The sequence below is a fragment of the Cupressus sempervirens genome, chromosome 6, assembly GCF_028749045.1.
Source record: "Cupressus sempervirens isolate cs-2001-9-10 chromosome 6, ASM2874904v1, whole genome shotgun sequence".
Lineage (NCBI taxonomy): Eukaryota > Viridiplantae > Streptophyta > Pinopsida > Cupressales > Cupressaceae > Cupressus > Cupressus sempervirens.
In genome coordinates, this window is record NC_143123.1 from 714,851,283 (window position 1) to 714,877,361 (window position 26,079).

Genomic DNA, 26,079 nt, shown 5'->3' on the forward strand with positions numbered 1-26,079 from the left:
CATGGTGGCACAGGTTGGTCCCCAGGCGTGATTGCTCCCCCTCCTAGTGCTCGATGTGTTGTTTCTGGAAAATGGTCCTTTCGCCTCGAATTGGCCATCTCACCTCCACGACTTGATACTAAAGATGTTGTTGCTGATGGCTGGACTATTCCCAGCCAACTTGCCAATCCTAGGGATGATTGGGGATTTCATGATTAGAATGAACCACCCCCCTCAGCTGGCACTGCTTTAGTTGCCTGAGGGTTGCTTCTTATATGTTTTTTTGATGAATAGATGTTGATTCGGGTTTTGGCTATGTGAACTTTCACGAGGTGATCTTGTATCCCCAAACCTTTTTTGTGAATTGTAACTAAGTATATTATTTATTAATAGAAAATGACTATTCATAAAAAAAAAGAAAAAAAAAAAAGAGTAGGTTGTTTCCAAATGAAACATATTCAAATGCCCTTGCACATTTTTAAAACCAATGCACACAACTAAACAAGGATGCCATTCAACCCAAACCCTTTAAAGAAGAACATGTTAGTAATGATAAATTACTAAATCTTATGAGTTTTTACCTCAAAAAGCAAACCTAATTTTGGTAACTATTTTCAAAGACGATAGTTAAAGCTTTCAAGAAATATTTGAAACTATTCCATAACAATGCATTTGAGAAGATGATACAAAGGTTCAAACAAATAACTCTCACAATCTACAAAATCATTATTTTTTTCCTCAAAACCCTTTGTCCAAAAACTTAAATCACTCAATTTTGAACTCAAAGAAAAAAGACGTCGACAAATTTTAAGTCCCCTATCTTCAAATGTAGAAAAACATGAAGATTTTATCACTCAATATCAAACAAAAACTAGAAACAAAATAAACCTTCCAATGTACATTGTAGACCACATCCAGATAACACTAAACATCTTCCCTAATATATTTTGAGATAAAACATGTATGATCAATAAACCTTCCAATGTACATTGTAGACCACATCTAGATAACACTAAACATCTTCCCTAATATATTTTGAGATAAAACATGTATGATTATTTATTGTAATATACAGATAGATAAAGATTTCAACACTCCAATATAAAGTCAAAAATATTAAATTTATATAAATGTAAAAAGTTTCAATAAACTCTCTAAAGGAAAATAAACTCGTAGATAAAGAAACCATCATTCCTTCAAGAAGCACCTCAAAAGATGACAATTAAAGCTTCAAAGAAATACCTTTCACAATATACAGAATAACAATATTTTTACCAAACCCCTTACTACCAAAAACTTTAAGAGAAAATTTTAAGGCACACAATTTGAGCTCACAAAACATAAATATTTTGAGAGATTGAGATATTAATATTCAAGCATTCAATGTTAAACAATAAACAACGACAAAGCAAATCTTTCAATGCACATCACAAACTACTTTTACATATCACATAATATCTTCACCAATATGTTAGAGACTTCTAGCCTACAACATTAATGCAGAATTCATGTGAACAAACTTACAAATATTGGTGTCAAAAACTCTCGACGATAGTTAGAATTTAAAAATAATTTCATTTTCCTCCTTGCTCTTTTCCACTACAACAAAATCTTAGAAAATTAGCTTTTATGAAATTAAAAAAACTACAAAAATTTCAGCTATATAACAAAATAAACACGCTAAAGCATACTTTACTCTTATTAGTCAAGAAAAATATTTTAATAATTTTAAATTACACAAAAAATTTCATTATTAGACCTACCTTTAATAATGACTATAAATCATAATTCTCTCTATCATTTTAAAACTGATTACTTTATCTCTATCTTTATTGTTTTCTCAAATTTTAATAATAATATGTACTTATGATCACTCATCTATCATGTTTGCCTTAATATGAAAATATTATACATATTTATTTATTTTGAAAACTATGACTAAAGCCTAATGTACTTACTCCTCAATCTCTTCAGGACAAAACAAAATTTAAAAAAATTCTTGGATAAACTCCAAACAAATCGAATATAAACTTTACGGAGTACTAACGTGTGAAAGCTAAAGTTTTCAAATATTGGCATGTTAAGGCGGACATGTTCCGACAATACTCTCCAGCTTTCTTCGATTAAGAATTTAGCCCACATGAAGCAACCGAACTTACCTCAGAAAATTCCCATCTAAGGTGCAGTCCGCATATTTTTTAATTCAAACGCCGTTAAATGATGTTTTGGGATATTTATCTTTGTTTTAACTTTCAAAGTGGAAGGGGCTATTGCGTAGCAGCTATTTGAGCTCGTATGTAGTGACAAAACCTTAATAATAATAATAATAATAATAATAATAAAGAAGCGTATGTAAAGCTTTTTAGCTCATTGCTCTCTTCCAAGGTGAAAAAGGGCAACTGGATTATAGACAGCGGCCGAAAACACGAGTTTGAAGTAGAGCATTGGCAGCTCTTTTTAGCTTTTCTTTATTCGGTGTAGGAGATTTGTATACATCGATAGAGAGAAAACGAGCGGGCATTGGCATAGCCATAACAGGTCCCAATGAAGTCCAGCAGCGGTAAAAAGGCGAGGAAGGGCAGGAAGAAACAGGAAGACAAGGACACCCACACGGCCGAGGACATACAAATTGAAAAGCAGCCAGAAAATGAAGACGAGAATGAAGAAGAACAGCTAGAACAGGAGAAGGACGACAACGAAGAAGAACAATCTGAAAATGGACAAATGCTCTCGGGAGAGTATTACGAGGTCGAAAGCATCAGAAAAAAACGAATCCGCAAGGTACCATATGCATATTTTTAGTGGGAGTGCATTTAAAATTTATATGTATGGAGGACAAGGGTTGAAAGCAAGATTTGCTGATCTGGGTTACTTTATTTTTTCCGGCTTTGCAGGGGCAGGTGCAATATTTAGTTAAGTGGTAAGTTCTAATTGCTGCTACTTATGTACTCAGACGGTAGCTTTAGTTATGGGTTTTTTTTTGTGACCTGTTGAGATATTGTTGCAGGCGAGATTGGCCTGAGAGTCAAAACACATGGGAGCCTTATGAAAACATTGAATCTTGCGGTGATATATTAAAAGATTTTGAAGAAAGGTTGGTGATTTGTAATTTTTTTCCGTTTATTTGGCTGCTAGAGGATGTGCCAATAGGGAAGAGGGGTTTGAATTGTTTTTGTCCCAGTCTAGTTGAGTATGAATTTTAACTAATTCTTGCACGAATTCTAACTTATTCTTACATAAATATGATTTAAAGTTTTAGATCTCATCCAATTATCAATTAATTTTCACCTGAAATTCTTGAATTTAAGGACGTGTGTAATATTTTGGAAAATTTATTTGTATATCTGGCGTTTCCCTTCGTAATTAGCATATAATACAAATAACTTAATAATAAAGGTTTTTTTAATAGTTGCCAGTCCACACTGTACATGTTTTAATGCTTTTTTAGCAGTTGAGAAAATGATTTCCATTACGGGACATATATTTTATTATTATTTCATAAGCTGTTTTATGGATAAGCATACTGTATCCTATGAGATTTACCCCTTCTTTTGGTAACGATTGCTTTGTGCTTACAAGTTACAGTAATGGCGGCCTGCCAAGACCTGGAAGGAAGCCTAAGCGCAAGTCTGGAGGTCCCATCTCAACTCAGAAAAGAAAGCGTGTCTCTTTGTCGAGTGCTGATGAAGCTGCACAACCAGAGGCGGAGGCAGAGGTGGAGACAGTCGCAGATGCGGAGATTGAGGCTGAGGCTGGGGCAGAGCCTGAGCCAAAGAATGAACCAAAGCCAAAGGCTAAATGGGGTAAATCAAGCTCTGGTAACCGAATTGTTACGTCATCAGAAATAATTCCACAGCTACTTGAACAAGGGATCTTTCAGAAAGAAGATGGAACTCAGATTGCAGAAGACAAAGATGAAATAGATCAAAGTCAAGTTAAGTTGCCAGGGGATGGTGATGACGAGAATAAATTAGAAAAAGAGCAGAATGCAGCTGTGGAGAAGAATGTAGAGGAAGAAAGCAATTCAGAGAATCAAAATCCAAAGGATGATACATTTATTTTAAAACATGAAGTGAAGGAGGTGATTCATTCTGATGCGATCACAGGTCCTGAAGAGAAAGACATGACAGTAGATGATTCTAAGTTAGATCAAAGGGTTATGGTAAATGACTCTGGCAAGCAAGGCCAAGTTGCCCAATTTACAGGAGCAAAGAAGAGGAAATCGGGTCATGTAAGGCGTGTTAAGCAAGCACTGGATTTGAATGAGCAGGATCCAGAGCTAAGAGAGGACAACAGCAATAACCAACAGGCACAAGAAACACTGTCAGGCACTGTTAATTTGAGAAGCCAAGGAGGGGACATCGCGGGAAATGGTAAAGAACTGAAAGATCAGAACACTTTGGTTGTCGGACCTACAGACAGAAATCCCTCAAATTCCACTGACAACTATTCTACTTCGGCTATAACTGAGATACTGAAGGCAATAAGCTACAACACTTCTGCCTCAAACAACAAACAGGAGGTTCATGTTATTTTTAAAGTTCGGAGGTATGATTTAAAAAATCCATATAATTTATATAATGTGCTGTGTCACACACTTGGATTTTCTTTTTAAGGTTGGGCTTTAAAGTTATTAGTCAATGCGTGATAAAAGTGTAAAGGATATTCCAATCAATGACACAGTCTGTTCAGTCTCTTCGAGGTTTTCTAGTTCAAAAGCACTGGATGATGCTTATGAGGTTCTACTTGTGGCAGACTCCAATCACTTATTGTTTTAGTCTACTATATTCCAAAGTTTGCCTCTTAAGTTAGATGATAAGAGATTAACTACCTCTCACCTCCTGGATATTCAATAAAATCTTCTCATATACGGTTATGTTTTTTCAGTTTTCTTAGAAGCTAGACAAATATTGGTAAATATGAATTGTGTTGATCTCTTCTCTCTTTACATATAGAGTATCTCTCACAAGGATATTGGACCCAGTTCACTGGTTTGATCGCCCACAACTATGATCCTTTTAGATCTTCTTGATCTGATGAGCGCCCTCACAATATGACCCTTATAGTGCTCCTCAATCTGATCACCCCCCCACACAACCCCCCCTGTCCCACAATACGACTCTTTTTCAGTACTTATTGATCTGGTAAGCACCCTCACAATATGACTTTTCCTAACTTCACAATGACTCTTCCTAACCTTTATATTATGCAGAACTATTTTTCTTGCATAGCAGAAAATCTATAGGAAGTATTTAGATTTAAGTACAAAAATTCATTGCAGAGTTCTTGTCCAGCAAGTCATAATGAAGGTACTTTGGCACTGTATCAATGTCTAATATAATAAAAGTTGATAAGTAGATAAGCAAACATGCATTGATTGATTTTTGTCACTGAGAAGTTACATGCTATAGTGTGGACAGAAGTGTCAAAAGCTTCCAGTGTAAATGAGCAAATTCGACTCAACCATAGACATGGTAGTTTAGGACACTGTACTGAAGATCTCTTGGAGCAGATGCAAAGACTTATTGAAAAGAATAGAAAGGTACCATAAAATTGGAGAATTTGAGTTGCGAATGCTGAAATGATGAAAGAGAAAGTAGCATGTTTAAAGGAACAAAAAAAAGCACTTGCGTATTTATTTCATTACACTTATGTGGAACATGTGCTTGATTCTTCATTGAATGTTGTTGCCCTAGTGCATAAATTCTTATGTTGTAAAATTTATTCTTACCTTTTGCTGAAATTTTTTCACTCTTTTGTTTTTTGAATCATTGTATTGATCTCAAAGAGCCAAATTCCATATGACTGTTCAATAGTTTTGTGTCCTTCCCCTACTTTGTACTGTAAGTTATTATGATACCAGATTTTAATTTATAAATTACCAAGATAAATAGTTTGTAAAGTTAGCTTTGTCCTATTGCAATTTGCAAGTTATTTACTGCCTCAATGCACTGGTATGATCGGTTATACATTTTTCAGTTTACTGCTTCAATGCATTGGCTTTCGTCTCCTATGCTTTAATCTATGTTCAAACCAGGCTGTTTTGAGACGCAGCACCATGTTCCTATGCTAGTGTAAGAACCCTACACATGGTTAAGTGATTAATAATCTGCTTGTAATTTGTTAAACAATTGTTTTCTCTTTTTAGTAACAGAAAAGACAGACAGCCAGAGAGAATTTTAAGTATTAACAGTTATGATAGATCAGAAAAACACGTTTAACACCGTTCCGAGTTAGATTATATTCAGAAAACCCGGTCTACAGTATTCATTAGTATTCCAGGCATTAATACAGTTCACAGAGTGCACATATAGGTCTTGTAAACACCATACAATGTCAGAAACTTATTGGTAATCTACCACTTACAGGTCTGGTTGTTTTGAGTGAGGTCTGTCCAAGCAATGAATGCCCTGTTGGTGTGATGACCTACATCTGAATGTAGGCCCTTCAATACCTCCTGGTTGGGACTAGTATAAAATGATTTGCTGCTATACTGATCAAAATATGAGATCACTGAAAATTGTGCTGGATCATAGGAGTGTGGTTGAGGGAAAAGATCCTGTATTTACCTTGGCCTTGAATATATGGCTGATGGTAGGCCTGGAACCAAACACTGTGCCTGATGAAATGTGACTTGCTAGGCGCTCCTGGATGGGCGATCAAGTGGCCTATGGCCTGAGGAGGTGTTGTAGTATGCACCAATCAAGCTCAGGTTCAGTCTCACAGCTGTAGGTCACTGAACTGCCCTTGAATGATGATCTGCTCACCTAGGATTTGCTCACTAGGTCTAATTACACCTTTTGCCATCTTCAAACTTGCACATGCAAGGATAGAACTTAGGTGCATGGATTGCAGGAATAGAAAGCATTAGAGGGGCTAGTTTTTGTTGAACCCTTTAATGCTAGCTAGGGGTGTTGTCTTAGATTAGCTCTACTTGGAAGACTTTGCCAAGAATTCAATTCCTTTTAGCAGTCAGGAAAAGATAATAAAGACCAGATTTCCTCATGTGGCGTGCAAACAACTAATTCTAGGACCATCAGTGTTAGATTATGAACCTGAAATAATGCAATCAGAGATTAAATGAATAAACACAAATATAGTGAGCCAAAACAAAAGCAGTTGCCTTGGGAAAACCCTCCTCAATGGGGGAAACAACCCAGCCCACTGAAGCAATTCCTTTATATATCTATAATTGATCAGAAGGTACAATATCTCATATCTCTGCAGTTTACTGTCTTTTCATTGCACAAGACAAATACACTAAGTAAACAAATTTGACATACCAGAATGTCGATAGCTGTATAACAAACAACAACCAGAATAACAGAGATGTTCTCTGCAAAAATGATGATTAAAAAAACTCGATGACTCTTGTGCATCGATAAAACAAGCTTTTGCAGACCAGCCGTTAGTACAAAAAATATGATCACTTTGCTGTGTGTTCAATACTTGTTTTATTCCAATAATTGCATACCACTGACTGGCGCCGCAAAAAAAACAACCTTTAATTGAGTATGCTCGATGCCAATACTATTAGAATCCAAAACAGCCAAAGATTGGAATGAACTGATGAAGACTAGTGGCAATGTGTCACATAATAATTGTAAATAACGGCACATGAAATAACGACAGTCTTAAAAATGCGATTTTGCTGGGAGACACTCCACGACAAGGGAAATATGAAGAGTTGTTGCCTAGTCAGCTTCATCATCCACGTTGCTCACATTGTGGATAAAACAAATATAGCCGCAGAAAGAAGAGACGTGTAGATAAGTAGACAGTTGCACAGTAGATAAACAAGGACACCATATCATAGTAGCAAATAGATAATGAACCACAAACAGAGATAGAGTAGAACCAGATACAAGCAGAGACCAGCGAAATTGAACTGATAACCGTAGAAGTGCCTGAAGATACATCTTGCAGGTACAAAATTCAACAATTAGCAAGTTTGGACCCTGGACCACAAACTTAGAAAAATAGATAATACTTTATATTAGTTTTTGATTTAATTTATTTTAAAAAAATCACCTTTATTTATTTATTATTTATTTTGTGCAAGTCAGCCTCAAGGGATAGGGCCATCATAGCTAGGACTACCATGGAAAGATATGTTTTTGTTTTATGCTAAGTTGCCGATTTGGGTACTGGATATGCTATTATGGGAAATAATTGGTGAAGTACTTGCTTAATATTAACAGCGATCAATAGATCAATATATACAACTGAATAAACAATGTTTCCTTAGGAAGCGATTGTCAAGAATAGAAACATTCTATTCTAGCTAACAACTAACTAAACAATAGAAAGATTCTAATATTTACAATAGATTATAAAAAAGAAACTATCTATCATCGTCATACCCTCCCTAAATAGTTAATCTATCCACTACAACAATCTGTCATTTGAATTTGACAAACTTATTTGGACCAAGAGGCTTGGTGAGAATGTGTGCATTATGATCTGTTGTAGGAACATATTGCAAGTCTATTGTCCCGTCTTCAACCAACTGTTGTATGTAGTGATAGTGAACATCCACATGCTTGGTTCGTTCATGGAAGAGTGGATTCCATGCTAACTTGATAACACCTTCGTTATCAATAAACAAATTGGTTGGTCATATTGGTGACATCTACATATCCCTAGGCATCCGACAAAGCCAAACCACTTCACAACCTGCCTTAACTATCCCTTTGTATTCAGCCTTTGTAGAGGAGATATACTACCTACTACTTCTTTTTGGTTCACGTGATTACATCAGATCCCAAACCGAACACAAATCCGGAAGTTGACTTTTTATTTTCAACAAAACCTGCCCAATCTGAATATGTGAACCCACTGAGTCTAGGATTAGGTCTTCGAGAGTAAAGAAGCCCATAATCAGTAGTGGCCTTCACATAACAAAACACACTTTGCTGCCATTCAATTATCAGCCTTGGGAGCTGTCATAAAGCGCGAGGTTTAGCTGACTGCGAAGCTGATATTAAGTCTAGTAGTAGAGAAGTAGATGAGGCTGCCTACTAGTTGCCTATATGTAGTATCAACAACTGGAGGGCAATCAGACTTGGCTGATAACATCAGACCTTTCTCCATGGGCCTTCATCCTGTGTACGAACTTGTCTAAAGAGTCTTGGCTTGTTTGGATTGAGAAATGAATATACCAGAAGACTGCTGCCAAACTTTAACACCTAGGCAGTAATGCATAAGCCCGAGATTAGTCATATCAAAATATTGGCATAAACTTGGTTTGTATCCATGAATTGTAATGTACCCAATTTTAATAATATACTTTAAATAATTGACAGTCCCATAATTTAAATAATATTATTCAGACCTTTAACTATTTAATGGAGGGGTCCAATATTTATTAATTACCTGTAGATGTTTGCTGTGTTGGTATTCTTTTGTCAAACCTCGGGAATTTTCTCTGAAGGGTTATTTATGTGCAACATGTAGGAAGTTGTTAGTATGTGATTTTGGATTACTTTTTTTGTATTGCGAATTCCACTTGGAGTTTTCTGTTGTTTGCCATTTTGAAAGTGAGAGTTTTTCTCTACTTGGCTTTTCTGGTTTTGGTGGAATTCAACCCTCACCCTATTTTGCCCATGTATTGTTTTGCTTTGGATCTAACACATTTGAAGCGCCATTATTATTGAAATTTGTAAGTAGCGATAATTTTGCAAATCTTTAGTTGTGTGCATCGGTTATTCACAGGTCTTGGCGTATTTGACATTCGTAGGTGTTTCTGCAATTATTGATCTCTTTCACACACGTCGATCACTTCCAAGCACCATACTTAGCGTACGCTGAAGGGACCTCCATTTTCCCCCAACTCACACTGTTTCCACTATCCATCGTACGCCTATCCTCTCTTTCAATCTGTACGCCAACCTGTCCTCCAGCCTGTACGCCAACCTTTCCTCTAGTTTGTACACCAACCTCTCATCCAGTTCGTACACCTATCCTCTCCAGTCCATACGCCAACCCCTTCTCTAGTCCGTACGCCTCTCCTACCCAATCCGTACGCCAACCTCCCCTCTAGTCCGTATGCCTACACCTCTAGTTTGTACATCCAATATCTTTCTGTTAGAAATAGGAATACTGAGAGGGGAGATGAATCAGTATTCCACAACTTTTAACTCAACTATTGATATCATCAACGATCTTATAACATGCACATGCGAATATACTGAAAATTAAACATAGCAATAACACAATGCAACTCATAACATCATTATTTGTTAATTAGGTAAACCCTGGCCAAGGGAAAACCTTGGTGGGGATGGTACCCACAAAATCATTCACTAATCAAATGTATCTTGTGAAAGATATTGACCCTGTCAGGAGTCTATTACATCCGTATAGTGTCTATGTTCTTGTTAGAACCCTCAACTCTATTAGGAGTTTTAATATTACAATACAAAATTTATGCAAGATGAGCCCACTGCCCAAACATGCAATATACAATGATATTCTGTACAAAAAAATATAGATACAAAAACCTTTGACAATACCGATATCTTCTATATTTGATTTGTCATTTGAAGCTTGTTGTACGCAACTTCGCATACTCTGATCTTTCTCTACTCTAACATCAAGTTTGCATTACAAAACAATAGCTTTTCAACATCATAGACATACACAACTTCACATCCCAAGTTTTGTCCTTTATACCAAGTAATTCTGTCCTAACAGCCTTCATGTCTTCACACGTGTCCCAAAATGCAAAATTGACCTTTGCTCACTTAGGGTTAACATCTAGGATGTCGAGCCTAATTGGTTAAGTAATAGTTTTGCTAAACAAAATAATTCCTTAACTCAAAATACCTCTTCCTTATCTTTGTCTTTTTCTGCCTATGTATACGTGCAAGTACTAAATCATACATATCTCTGTTCATACTGATCATCAAGACTCGTGCTCTTGCATATACAGGATCCTCATAACTTGTTCTTGCTTCCCCTAAGTGCACACATGCTAATTCACTGTCTATCAGCTTTGCAAGCCAAAACTGTGTCTGTGCTGACAGTTAAACTCTGTGATACTTTATCAATTTTCTAAGTCTTCAAACCAAAACTGAATTTCCATGATATGCCGACTTTATACAAGTGATATGTTGCCATAAATGACAACGTCGATTCATTTTCATATTCACTATTGTCGGTAAATCCTATATTGTAGCCGACGGGTAGAATAGTATCCGAACGGGCGTGTGATGGTTGAGTCACCCCTTCGGGAAGGTATATGTACACCGTCTGAAATGGACTTTGAATCATCATTGGAATAATTGTAATATGCGTATTGCATATATGAATAAAGTATTTGTTCTGCGTTATATCTTGCTATACTACATGTGTTAAGCATTCTTTTACCTTGTATGGTAAACATCCACCTTTTAGCCAAATTGCCAACAATCTTTCCCTTTGACATTGATGACAACATATGAGAAAATTGGCCGAGTTCTGAAAAGAAATTCAAGATTGTGAAGTTCTTCACATGGCCATACAAAATTTCAAAAATGTGGATAATTTTTTTTATATACCATCTATTCATACTTATACCTCCGTATTACAATATGTATATTCCTCCCCCTTTGACTATACTCTATATACATTTTTCATACATCACTACTCCTTTGACATCAATTACAAAGGTGAGTCAAAAACTATGTACAAGTCAAAATTTTTGATTACCTTTCATCTCTTCTATGCTGATGAAATATTTAGCAATGCAATACAATCAACAAAGTTGTTCTTCAAGCTGATCAATTCTTCATTCCATGTTCCCTTTGACTGAATCTGACACTATGAGAAGTGCGCACAATCCATAGGCTGCTAACTCTATTGTCTGGATAGCTGAATTGCTCATATGATATCTTCACCTTAAAGCAATCAGCCAACTGTTTCTGAACTGCATCAAATTTTAAAGATAGATGCTCTCTTAACAGAGAGAATCTCTGCAACATTTGTTCCTTGCTGACTTCTAGTATTCTCCTCTCATCATAGATCTTACTTATCCTTTGCTAAGTGAATCACTTGAGCATCTGCACTCTTCAGCTCATTGATCATATTCTTCAGTTCTTTTTCTTTTTCTTTGATCTGCAATGTGAAGGTATGCTTATATTCATGTGCTAGCGCACATTTCCCATAAAGTTCCTTACCTTAATTCCTTAATGCATTTAACTTAGTTAGCTAAGTCATATTTTACATTTTGACATACCTTTCTGAACATATTTGCATCATGCTTAGTTTGTGCCTTGGCTGTGGCTACTTCAACCATAGTCTTGCAAAGACTATCAAACTCTTCTCACACTCTAGCTGTCTTCTTCTGTGGATTGGTGTCATTGATCTGAATTTTCATCAGGCTTTCCATTTTCCCTGTCATCTTTTCAAGAATCTCTTGGGTTCCCTTTATTTCTGTGCTCTTTTCCACAATTCTGTTGGTAGCCAATGTGGACAACTGACTAAGCATTTCTATCTCAGGGTCCTCTGCTGGTGCCAGTGGTGTACCACTCATCATACTTGCAATCAAAGATTCTAGCGGTGACTTTGAACAACTAGGTGCTTCTCTGCATGTGTCTCTGATAGGTGTAGTCATCTGTTCTTGCATTCTCTGACTAACGTAATCTGATTGGTGCAGGGGCTGATCATTGATGGTATCTTTTGGCTTTTCAGATTCCTTTGCTTGCTAAATGTCAATAAATGATTCCTTCTCTGTTTCAGTATGTTTTGGCTGGGGTGTGAAAAGAGAAGTCTCTTGCACTACGATTTCCAATCAATCTGCAACTTATTGTCAATAGTCTTAAATATGTCTCTACTAATGTAGCCAAATCTTCTTCACTCTTCTTATCTTCCCCTTCTTTTTATTACCTTCACTCTTTTCATCTCCTTCATCTTTCTTATCTTTGTCTTCCTTCTCTTCATCATCAGAATTTGTATAACCAACCAAATTGTCAACAACAGGGCTATAATCCTTAAAAGAATCCTCTGTTACATCTACTGTGATGCTGTTACCTTGGCATGTTTCATTACAATATCTTCCTTTGCCTCTCTTGTAGTGGCAGTAGGAGTGATAGGAGCTGCTCCCCCTAACATCATACTTCCTTCCTCTTTGCTAGGTTCATGCATATCTGACATTATTTTGTCTTCTGAAGTCTTCAGGCTGCTTTCTATAGTAATGTGTAATCAATTCCATTGTGCACTTGTTAGAGTTCCATTCATAATCAGGCATTCCGGGAAATTTCCTTATCACTTGAAAGAATAGGTGTGTCAACAAAGGCTCAAATTTGAATGCTGCATTTTTAGTTTTCTTAGTTCTGTCTATGTTATCAATTAATTGTTGTCTGAGAATCTCACACATGTTAACCTTCTATTTTCCTACAATCATCATATAAGATGCATGGATTAATCCAGCAGGTACAAAGTTCAATCTTGAATTGTAGTTCATCTTATATCCAATTATCTTATTGATTAGTCTCACATCAACTTGCTCAATCTTGTCTAATTTCATATTTCTCCCATCTAATACTGATTTTAAGTTTGTCTCAACCAACTTCTTAACATTCTTCTCATTTACAGGGTTACTGCCCTCATTGCTTAATCCAGTCAACTTATGAATCATGTTATTCGGCTCATAATTATTCTTGTCCACTCTTGTTGTCAAATTCCTCAAAGAACATATGTTTGGTAATGTTTAGGTTTTGCAAATGCTGAACCCTTGTTTGAAGGTTAGGTCATTGTTGTACACTATGTTCATATCATGGTGAATGTCGTAGTCTCCAATTGTCTCAAACTTGCAGTGAATATATGCGCGGATATCTTCTATGTGTAAAACTGTACTCGATACTTGTGAAAATGCATCAGACGGATCATCTTCAAGAGAAATATATGGGTGCTTCTTGAACTTATACCTAGGCCTTTCACTTACATCACATACTGTGGGGGTTTCCATTTTTACAAGTTGAAACCTTCAAATTATGACTGCGCAAGCAATAAATAACTTTAAAAGTTGTAAAATTAGGGCTCGCTAAGTTCACTTGTAAATTTGCTTCAACACACTTTAATTCTGGTCAAATTCGCTTCTTTATGCTCCTTACCTCTTTGCACGATCAAATGGTGCTAAAACATTCGATTTTAACCTTTAAATCCTTTCTAATTTACTTCTGCATTAATTGCACAATTATGCAAGCTTCATAAAGCTGTTCTCAATATCCATTTACTTCTTTTTGGTTGCGCACTCACGTATGAACTCAGAATTGTGTACGCTCTTAGGTGTAGCTTCCGTAGATCCATATCTACCTCCTCTTAACTATGCAAATCTTAATTCAATTATACAGGGGTTGAATATTTTTCTGATGCTAATTCCCCTTTAGCTTCTATGAAATAAATTGCTCAAATAGATAAAGGTTGGTTAGCGACTATCAATAACTTCAACTTGTTTTCATGTGTGTCACTAGACTTCTTTTCTACCCAAATTTGTTTGCTTGTTGGTGTCTTAGCTTTAACAAATGTCTCATTCAAGTTTTCTACATGCTCTTTCACATTCTCTTTCTGTCTATGGTTGTTATTCTCATTCCTTCCAACGTTGTTTGCATTCCTTCTAAAGGTAGGTGTTCTCATGTTGTTTGGTATTCTCATACTGTTCATCATACAAAATCTTGCTATATGTCTCATGTTGTTACAAATCTGACATGCTATCACATTGTTTCCATATCTAGGTCCTTACCGATTGATTTGTAATCTGTAATATCTAGCAATATGTCCAAAGTTGTTGCGGTTATAGCACCAATACGTTTACTAGCAGCAGGGTTAGTACCTTGATACATATTATTATTAAATCTAGGTCTCCTACATTCACTAGCTCTACATCCATAAGCATAACAATTATAGCAATAACCAAAAATAGGGTTAGTATACTTACATGTGCAGTCCTTGATATGATTGAAAAGATTACAAGAGACTTCTCATTTCACATCAAGTTCTTCAAGAGCTTCTTCTAGATTCTTTTGCAACCGATCTACATCCATAGTGATCTTACTCAAGCTGTTAAGCCTCTTTTGGGTAACTCTGCTCTGATACCAATTGTTAGAAATAGGAAATACTGAGAAGTGGGAAACACTGGCCAAGGGAAAATCCTGGTGGGGATGGTACCCACAAAATGATCCACTAATCAAAAGTTTCTTGTGAATGATATTGACCCTATTAGGAATCTATTACATCATATAGTGTCTCTGTCCTTGTTAGAGGACTAGGCTGTGTTAGAAGCCTCAACTCTGTTAGGAGTTGTAATATTATAATACAAAATGTATGCACAATAAGCCCACTGCCCAAACATGCATATACAATGATATTCAGTACACAAAAGTATAGATACAAACACCGTTGACAATGCCAACACCTTCTATATCTGATTTGTCATTTGAAGCTCGTTGTACACAACTTGGCATAGTCCGATCTTTCTTTGCTCTAACATCAAGGTCGCATTACAAAAAATAGCTTTTCAACGTCATAGACATCACACAACTTCGCATCACAAGTTCTGTCCTTTATACCAAGTAATTTTGTTATGTCGGCCTTCATGTCTTCACACGTCCCAAAATGCAAAACTAACCTTTGCTCACCTAGGGTTAACATCTAGGATGTTGTTCCTAATTGGTTAAGTAACAAAACAATTCCTTGACACTTAAAATACCTCTCTCCTTATCTTTGTCCTATTCTGCTTGTGTATACATGCAATCACTAAATCATCGATATCTTTGTCCGTACTACTCATCAAGACTTGCGCTCTTGCATACAGGATCCTCATAACTTGTTCTTGCTTCCCATAAGTGTGCATGTGTCGATTCAATGTGTATCATCTTCGCAAGCCAAAACTGTGTCTGTGTTGACAATTAAACTTTGTGATACCTAGACAATTTTCTAAGTCTTTAAACCAAAAATGTATCTCCATGATATGCTGTCTTTATACAAGTGATATGTTGCTATAAATGACAACCTCAATTCATTTTTATATTCACCTCTTAGCCAAATTGCCAACACCTTGCCTCCACATCTTTGAGCTTTGTACAAACTGAGTGACCTCTCCTACAGGATTGAAAACATTACAGTGGTATTAGAGCTAGTGGTCCTGCCACCCTATTGAGTATTGAGTTTAAATCATGGCACTGAGTGATGGGTTGGTATATGCGCTAAGATAGCTAAGAAGAAATAAAAAAAGACTCCATGAATGGGCGAAAGAAACACTCAACCTCTTGACGTACACAAGGCCATCGGTGACAACATTCATTCTTGTGGAAGAGCAACAAGAAATGTGAACTCCCATGTTGGTTGAGACGCTGAAGAAAATCAAGCAAGATTGGGTGATTGGTGGATGGGAGAGAGACATATCTCTGAAGGATTATATGGAATTGCGAATGATGTATCTGCCATCTTAGCACAATAAACTCTTCAACAATGGTCTGAAACAGGAGATTGAAAGTTGCTAAAGGATGAAGTCATACAGGCACAAGAGAAAAATTTAGTGTCACATGAGGATTTGCAAGAATCTCTTGCTATGCCTACAAGTGGAGAACACCTGAAACTTCAAGATGATGAAAACGGTAAAGATCCTTGCACTAATTTCATCAAACCAACACTCGTTGATCATCTTGATGGAAATTCTCTATTAGCAGTTGTTCAACTTCATGACGATGCTACGAATAATTTGTTGAAGGAGAAACCACAATTGGTTGAATATGGAGTTTATCTTTCAGTTGTGCCTAAGTTGTACATGGCTGCAATTTCTCCATGTAAAGGGCCTCCTCATAAAAACAATAGGATCTACATGGGCTACGAGATTCCTATGCAGGTAGATGATTACATGAAGATTATGGATGTGGACATTGATGTAGTTTATGTTGGCTTCTTTGGGATCCTGGTGGATCTAGACATGACAATGTAGCACAACAAAAATTTGATAGGGATATTTATATTAGAATGGAGCAATAAACGCTATAGTCACTCTTCACTGGTATGATGGTAGTGCCTACAAATATGGGTACAATGACGGTGGTGGAGTGCGTTGCATTTGGATCCGTGTTGATGCAAGACCATCCTCATGGAAGTGACAAGACTCAGTTATTGATGAGACTCAAGAGGAGATTGGAGTGTATAATCCCATGAAGGTTTTGGATTGGAGCCCCGATGTGTTTTATGATTGGCTTCCATGGGATCCTAGTGGGTTTGGACATAGCATTGTTTATATTAGAGTGGCATAGTGGAGGCCCGGTGGTGGTCTACTCATCTCAGTTGAATTCAATTATGCTCATGTGATCCTGAAGAAGCATGGACTTTCTAGTAGATATAGCTATTGGCGTCTGCGCATGGTTTGGAATTGTGGAGTTTGCAGATTGCTTGAGGACAAGCAATCTTTCAGCGACAAGGTTTTGTAATGTCCCCAATTTAAATAAAATACTTTAAATAAATAACGGTCTCAAGATTTAAATAATATTGTTTGGACCTCTATTATTTGATAAAGGGGCCCAATTTTTATTAAGTATTTGTAGGTGTTTGCCATGTCAACATTCTTTTATAAACCCTTGGGAGTTTTCTCCGAAGTGGTATTTATGTGCAGCATGTAGGAAGTTGGTAGTATGCGATTTTAGATTACTTTCTGTGTAGTGCAAATTCTAGTTGGAGTTTTTTTGTTGTTCGCCATTTTGGAAGTGAGAGATCTTCTATACTTGGCTTTTCTGGTTTTGGTGGGATTTGACCCTCACCCTATTTTGTTTGTGTATTGTTTTGCTTCGGATCTAGCACATCTGAAGCACCATTATTGTTGGAATCTGTAACTAGCGATAATTTGCAAATATTTATTTGTATGCATCAGTTCGTCATTGGTCTTGGCATATTTGGCATTCGTAGGTGTTTTTGCAATTATTGATCTCTTTCGCACATGTTGATCACTTCCAGGAATCATATCTAGCCTATGTATTTGGCATTCGTAGGTGTTTTTGCAATTATTGATCTCTTTCGCACATGTTGATCACTTCCAGGAATCATATCTAGCCTATGTCGAAGGGACCTCCATTTTCCCCTAACTCACACCTTTCCCACTATCCATCGTACGCCTATCCTCTCTTCTAATCTGTACACCTATCCTCTCCTCCAGTCCGTACACCAACCTCTTCTCTAGTTCATGCACCAACCTCTTCTCCAGTTTGTATGCCTATCCTCTCCAATCCGTATGCCAACCTCTTCTCCAATTCGTATGCGAACCTCTCCTCCAGTCCGTATGCCAGCCTCTCTTCCAGTTCGTACGCCTACCTCTCCTCCAATCCGTATGCCTACCCTTCCACCACTGCGTACGTTCAACATCCTCGCCTCTACATCATTGAACTTTGTATGAACTTAGTGACCTATCTACAAGATTGAGAATATTACAAAATCAAAGATGTTGAATTCCTAGTGATGATTAATTCATCAACATAAATGACCAGAAGGATGATGTCACAGTCGGTAGTCTTGATGTACAAATTTGAGTTTGAAGAACTCCTCTGGAAGCCTTGATCATTTAGGTACTTATCAATTTTCATGTACCATGCCCTAGGGGCCTGCTTCAAAATATAGAGAGCTTTCATCAGAGTAAGAACTTGGTGTTCTTTACCAACAACTCACTCACCATAATAGAATGTTACTTTACTGATTGTTCCAAAGTCTTACATTAACATCCATACCAACATTCTACTCTTTCATTTGTTCCAGATGATATACAAATAGACTTAATACGATTAGTTAAGTCTCCAATTGTCACCAATTGACGACACAACTAACACCCCTTTTGTAATGATATTTTATTACATTAACAAAAGTCTTAATTTAGCTATTCTTGACATAATATTAACCTACATCATACCCCATAAAAAGAAAAAAATCATCTTCCAGACGACAAGTATACATCATGTAATATCAAGGAAAACCAATGACAAGAGTGTAGATAGTCACTTGTATTCCACAAACTCATATTTGTAGTGTAGTTCTAAAATAAAGTGGGTATGGGGGAAATGCCCTCAGTGGGGTTATGGGGTACTCCCCTTGCGTGGGTGTAGGGGCAATGCCCACAAAAGGGTCGAGGGGCAGTGCCTTTTGTAGGGTTCGGGTGGAGCGCCTTAGGTGCGCTCCTTGTTATGGTACAAGATAGTGTCAAGGAGAAGCGCCCTCGCCACGAAGACCAAATTAGCAACCTGAAAACCACACAGAATTCCATGGCGCACATCGTTTTCTCAATTATTTTCCGATGCCATCTCTCCTCATCCAACTTCCATCCAACTAACAACTGCCATCTCCCTTGTATGTCGCACCATCTTTCTGCTTTGTACAACTCCCATCAGTGCCACCTTCTCCCTTAGCTTCCTTATGAGTGTCAACATTTTTCGTTGATTGCCGAACTTACCTCTCAAGCGTAGGAATTTCTTCAATCATTGTAAGACCCTTGTTTTGATTTTTCCTCTCTAATGTACAAACTTTCCTCCTATTGTACATATTTCTTTCCTGTACAACCCATATGTGGAGCTGTTCCTGAAACTTTCTTCCTTCACCATACAACATATGCCAAGGTAGCTTGTACTAGTTGCCTTTGTACTATGACTGCCGTCTTCCCTGGCCCTTTGTATGGTGTTGACTGTTTTGACACGTATGACTTGCCTTGACCATACAACATGTTGCATATGAGGCCACTCTAGTCCAACAATCACTCGTATGGACCACCTTTCCTCCATTCGTATAATCGGCTCCCAAATCTCCCCTTTGTATGACTATGAAATTTTCCTCCTACTCCTTTCATGTGGCTTGTTGGAGTTCTTATGGTAGTTTCCTCTCCCCCAACGTTTCTTCTGCACACTATACTATGTATAGTTTGCTCTCCAATATCCGTTCTGTGTATGACTTGCATTTGGTACTCCTAACGTTCATACAACATACGACCCACACTTGTTGCCTTTCGTACAACATGTTGGTTGTTGTCCATATGTCTTGTCTAGAGACTTCCGAAACGTTGCCTTTCATACATTTGATGTTTGTGCAATCCTTGTCTTGGAGACTTGTATGACGTACGATAGTAGTGGTTTCTTCTCCTTGCTATTTGACCATATAATGTACACATGCTTGGAATGTTGTAATTGTACAATGTACTACCTGCAACATTCCCATCTTGCTAGTACGGTGAGTATTCCTTCTAGCCATTGTGGTAAAATTCCTTCGCTGCCTCAGGTGGTTTGCTCGACTTCTTGTTTGCAAAAATTGCTTGGTTTGTCCTCAACTTTGTTGATTTGTCCCCTTCGAGCACATGGGCTGGTGTGTCATCAATCCTTGTCAAATGTTCCTTGTATTCGCCATATTTTGGAGGGATTGTGTCACTTTCCTTGATTGCCAACATCTTGCAGTCAGGGTGGAAGGCTTCATAAATTTTTTCTGCTAGTGGAACAACTCACCGAGAGAACTAGTCTCATCCTCGGGACAGTTCCCTAACCCCAAAATACCTTCATCATTAGGTTTTGCTCCTTTTCTGTTCAAGTCTTCTCCTTTTGACTTAGAATCTGATGCCAACTCTTGACTTACCATCTTATTATAGAGATCAATCAGATATTCCTTTCCCTCGCTTTCAATGGAGAGGGTATTCATCTTCCAATTGTAATTAGCTTTTGCCATAATTAGCCAACCTTTGCCCACAAGGGCATCGCGCCCCTTCTTCTCTAGAGAGATAACTACAAAGTCAAGAAGGAAGTGTTGTGTATGAATCCCCATGAAGGTTCCAATAGGTTTGATTCAATGCTGATCTGCTCCTACAAGGTGGAATGTTGACGGCCATAGTGTTGGGTTGACTATGGCCTTCCATATTTCTTCCGATAGTATGTTTACTTCCAACCCTCCATCCACGGTGGTGTTTGTTAGTTTGTAACCCATTATTTTCGTTTCCACTATTGTAGGTGTCCAACTCCTATTGTGAACAGCATAGGGTTAGTGGTGTTTTTGGAGGGGTTGTTCTCTTCCTCACTTGTATTATTCTCTGCCCTGCCTTCTAGAATTCCTTTATTGCAGTGAGGTTTGTCTTGTGCATCGTTGCTAGCAACCTTGGTGAGGGCTACCCTTAACAGTGGCAATGTTCTAATAGGTCTACCACTCGTAGTGGTACGGTGGCTTGCAACAACTGCTATGTGATATCTACCTTTGATTTTGATTTTACATAGTGGATTGCTCATACTAACTTGTCCTTCCTTCTTCATGGCTACCTAGATGTTTCTTCTTGCTTCCTTTAGTTTCTCTTTCTCTGTACTTGCATTAGGATATGTGAGTTTTCTTGCTTTTGTTCCTGTAATGGCCAAAATTTCTCTCTTAGATTCTAAAATATCAATCATGTTATAGTTTTTGTCTCCGACAATTTGCTTCTTCATGATTGCCAAGTCCACACTATTTACACAACATCCCCCTACTTTGTGCTCCACTTTGGTAGTCACTTGCAAAATGACCCCATTCATTACATCTATGATATTGAATCATGGGGCGCCCTTGAGCATCGTACTAATTGCAGCTTCGAGGTGTATTAATATTGCTATTGTTATTGCTCCCTCGTCCGTTCTTGTAGTATCCTCTTGGTGATCCCTCCATATTTGTATTTCTTGGTGGCATGGACGGTGGTGTGGCTTGTTCACCTTGGGTAAAGAACACGTGGGTGCTTCTTGCCTTTAGGTTGTAAGGGCACTCTCTAATGGAGTGTCTTGGGACCTGGCATATGTCACAAAACACCTTCTTTAGACAATTGGCTTTTGTGTGGCCTTCCAACTGGTAGTCAATACACTGAAGTTTCTTGCCTTCTTTCCCAACGGCCATCTCCTTCTTCATTCACATCATATCTCTTCTTAACACTAGTATTGTTTTGGATCCTTCTCCATTGTCTCCTTCCATACCTTTACTATCACTCCCATGATTACTTCATTTTTTAGGTCTTGCTTCGCTTTCAATGTCCATGGCACGTGTGCAAGCGTCTGTGTACTAGGATGGTGGTACCACCTTCATCTTCCTCTGTAGTGATGGGGTTAGTCCTTTAGTGAACCACCATTTTTCCAATCCAATCCTATGAGTTCCTTTCATTCTTCCCTTGTCTAGTATTATATTTTTTTGTGACTATTTTGCCATCAACTCATAAGAGTCTAAACTTTTCAAACGTTGTTTTGAGGTTTTTCCATGATGTTTTCTTAGTAGTGTCCTGTTTTGTATACTAGTCGATGGCAATCCCCTCAGGGTGGCTTCGAATGCTCTTAACCAATCATTGTGGTCATTCTCTACATTTGCTTGCCATATGGTTATGCACAACTTGTAGAGACGTGCTAGGTCATGTGACCCATCGTCGGTAAATCTAGGAAGTTTTTGTTTCTCCACTATTCGAGCCATTATCGACTACTCCCTTTTGTGGTCTTCGCAGGTAAATTTATCTCTACTTCTTTCCCTTGTATCTCTTCTTTAGTTGAATTAGAGCTTCCTTCGGTGCTTGTCCGGTGCTCTGTGCTGGTGTGTTCGGGTTTGTCGACACATCCCTTGTTTTTGAGTCTTCAGAAATAGCCAAGTTTGCTATTCCCCTTATGGTAATTTCAATCAAGTACTCTACCTCCAATTCAAAGTGGGTTGGTTCTTTTGGTTGATTCCCTCTCTTTGGTCCATTGGGTTCCTTTAGATGATGATGCCTCTTCTGTTCTCTATTGTGCAATGATCGCTGTAATGCAACTTCTCCCCCAGTTTCGTCTTCTATAATTGCATTGTGTATTTATTTGGTATTAAGGGCATTAAGTGTTTTGTTGGTTGTGTGTTCAACACCGTGAAGTATCCTGCTCCTGTTTTTTCTCGTTGGTTCCCTTCAACAAATTACTCTAGCACTAGTTGTCTTGGTTGCTCACATTTTATTTCGGCAAGTAGTTCCTCCAACTGTACTAAGTTCCTTGCTAGTAATCGAGAGATGTGCCTAAGGAGATCATACATTGCTGGATCGAAAATTTGTTGGATATTGCACTTTGTGGCACTGCTCTCTCTTGACCTTTTGCACGCATTGATCAACTGACACTTCCACGCTTGCACCATGTCTTATGTCACTTGATTCTCACTTGTTACTTTGTCCTTGTCACTATCTATGATTAGTTCATTATCAGATTCACAAATTTAATTGTGAGGTGTGTACCTAAATAAAGTCATTTGATATCAATTTTAACATCAACAAAATGGCTAACACAAGAAGGCAGACCTTGTTGCTTTATTAGGTGTTCTCTACATAAGGTATAAAATCAGATGTCTTTTTAAGGGGCACATCTATGAGAAGAGTTTTTACCTTTTAAAGCCAAATGACATGTTTGTATACAAAGGGTATATAATTCAATATAGAAAATCCCATCTTTGAAGCTCATTGATGTTTACATGCAGAGGTTTGTGCCTAAGTAAATGAAAATCACATCTCAAATCAAACATGAATCTCTAATGCATAAGTATGCGCCTATGAATGGATATTCTCAAATTTAGCAATAGGTCCAATATTGTAATTCATAGCTTAGTCTATTGGAACTCCTAAATTGGAAAGTCAAAATCTAAAATACTTGCAAAATTGTGCATCTACGTAAAAGAGAAATTGCTTTCACGTTTGAAGTTCGAAGTCGTAGTGCCGTTATCAAACAATCTTGTTTTCATTTTTCATGAGTGTTTTTACATGTTAGGGTGTCCCTCGAGTAAAGAAAAATGAAATGTGAAATACTAAATATGATGCACCCTTCTGTATAAATCATTGAATGTGATTGAAGGCTTGTTCAAAACTTATGGATATTGGTGTGCCAAAAGTATGGTTCACTACGAACGGTTAAAATAGCAGATTGGTAAGGGTTTTTAGTAGAAACCAGCAGATCTGTTCCTCATATCAGCATCCGATTTCCATGTAGTTTATCAGCAAGGTTTTGGCATTTACATTTGTAGGTGGATATTTTGCAATCAACAATTTGTGCAAATTCAGTCGCAAAATATGATGACCAACCACAGCGTGTGAGACATAGTCTCTCCTACTTTTAAGGGAAGGCTCGCCCTTCTTACCGTTCCTTGGATCAACTCAGGTAAGCAAGAAGTTGAGAGATTTTATAAGGGGTGTTACCAATATTCTTTCCTCTTTATCTTTCAGGAGAGAATCCACTTACTTGTGGAGCGAGTAATGGGCAAAGTTAAATCTATAAATTACACTTCTCTATTCAATAGCTGGAAACAGTGATACCGATAAACCAACACCAACTCAAAGGCTGATTGAAAGCATACTAGTTTAGCTCTAAATCCCGTTTTAATCTATTTTATAAGAAAGACATCTACTATTGGGGCGCAAAGACTTACAGAAGTAGAGAAATTCTAACTTTTTTCATGAATGTGAGACGATAACACAAGCTATAGCCAAAGCTTCTAGTCTATGTATTATCACAATCACTCCCAGTCAAAGCTCCAGCTCTGATTGTTTCTCAACTCACTATGCACTATTATTAAACACAAAATTATAACATGAATCAAAGACAACAGGCACAAATACAGTCATAGATTCTAATTTGCTCTATCACAGTCGCTCCTAATCAAAGTTTTGGCGCCAATTGTTTCTTTGTATTTACTTTTCTTCCAAATTGGTGCTTCACAATCACAATTATGCTTGCAAAAGTTTGGCAAAATTCTCTTGCATAAAATGAAAGATGATTTTTACATTGAGGGTGGGGCACTTCTTATATAGGGAGAGAAGAGAAAGGAGGAAAGAGAGGGAGCAACTCAACCACTTTGACCTTGTAAAACTAAGAAAGAAGATTAATTGGATTACATGTACAGAAGGTCCATGTAATTGAATTACATGCAATTGCAATTGCATGTAATCTATCTTCTGCATCTACAAAGCTGAAATGCTAAAAATTGAAAAGAAAAAGGCAGAAAAGTTGAATCAATCCTAAAGATTATTAAGAAAAGCCTTATACTTGGCAATACAATCATGAAGCATAGGAAGATTTGGATTCTTCATTGTCTTTGAAATAGCTTCAATCCTGACTGCATTGGCATGTCCTTTTTACAACTCGCTAGTTTTCTGCAATGGAATCCCACTAGTGTTTTGTTGCAAACTTGTATGTGGTGAACTTGTTCATCGTATGCGATGCAAAATCATTTTAATCAAATTCACCTTTCACCTTGCTTGTATACTCTAAAGTCATTTCTTCTTTAGTGAACAAGTTGTCATCCTTTATGAGGACCTTGCATCCCATTTGCCGTAGATCAACACGATCTCTATTTCAATCACTTGGTAGCTTTCTTGGGCTCCCTATAGCTTTGTCAAAAGCTTCCTCATCACCTGCGCCTTGTGACCCACTATATATATAACAGATCTAGGAATGAAATGATGTCGTATGTGATTAAGACATCCAAGTCACCGCCTGCCATTTGATCCTATATGCCCAAATCTTCTTTCAAGGTGTTGGTCTTTTGATTGATAGTGGCAATCATACCATGGAGCCTTTCTTCAACACCCCTGATATACTCAAGGACTTTGAGTGCATCTTTGATTGATTGGACTCCTTCAGTGAGAATCTTGTTAAACCAAGCCTTTGCTGCTTTGACTCTCTGATTCACCTGAGCTATTTGTGATGTGATGAACGTGGGTGTAATATCGTCATTTTTAGCAAGTTCCTGCAGTTGGCTTGGTTAGTTCACCATTGTGATCCTCATGAGCTGATAGTGGGATTTGAGGGTCTCAATTGTGGTGTTATAGGCTTTTCAGCAGCCTATGGTGTGTTTTGGCTCTGTTTGAAGGACTTACTATCTATATTAAGTCAACTGTTGGTTCCAGTGAACTCAATGGAGTTAGAAAAGTTGAGTGATGTTCTTAGTTTTTATTTTGGGCTTTTGGTTTGGGCTACAAGAATCAGAGTGGTTACCTGCCATCTTGTGGGTAGGAAAATATTTATTAATTCAGATTTGTTGTTGTATTGGGAGTGATCAGTACTCTTGCATTTTCTAGCCATGGACAAACATAGGAGGACTAGTAGTTCTATGAGATGATAGAGTAGTGTGGAGAATAGAAAGAAAATA

The 26,079-nt window shown here is 37.5% G+C and overlaps 1 protein-coding gene across 1 annotated transcript in view; it reads left to right on the forward strand.

Moving 5' to 3' along the window:
• Positions 1 to 2,361: 2,361 nt before the first annotated feature.
• LOC149554287 (chromo domain-containing protein LHP1-like) overlaps positions 2,362 to 26,079 on the forward strand; it is a 76,449-nt gene continuing 52,731 nt past the window's right edge. Inside the window, exons 1-4 of the mRNA XM_089789501.1 lie at positions 2,362 to 2,760; positions 2,874 to 2,899; positions 2,987 to 3,073; positions 3,565 to 4,527. Of these exons, the coding sequence (XP_089645627.1) occupies positions 2,524 to 2,760; positions 2,874 to 2,899; positions 2,987 to 3,073; positions 3,565 to 4,527 (1,313 nt within the window). The 5' untranslated portion in view covers positions 2,362 to 2,523. The remainder of the gene's footprint in view (positions 2,761 to 2,873; positions 2,900 to 2,986; positions 3,074 to 3,564; positions 4,528 to 26,079) is intronic.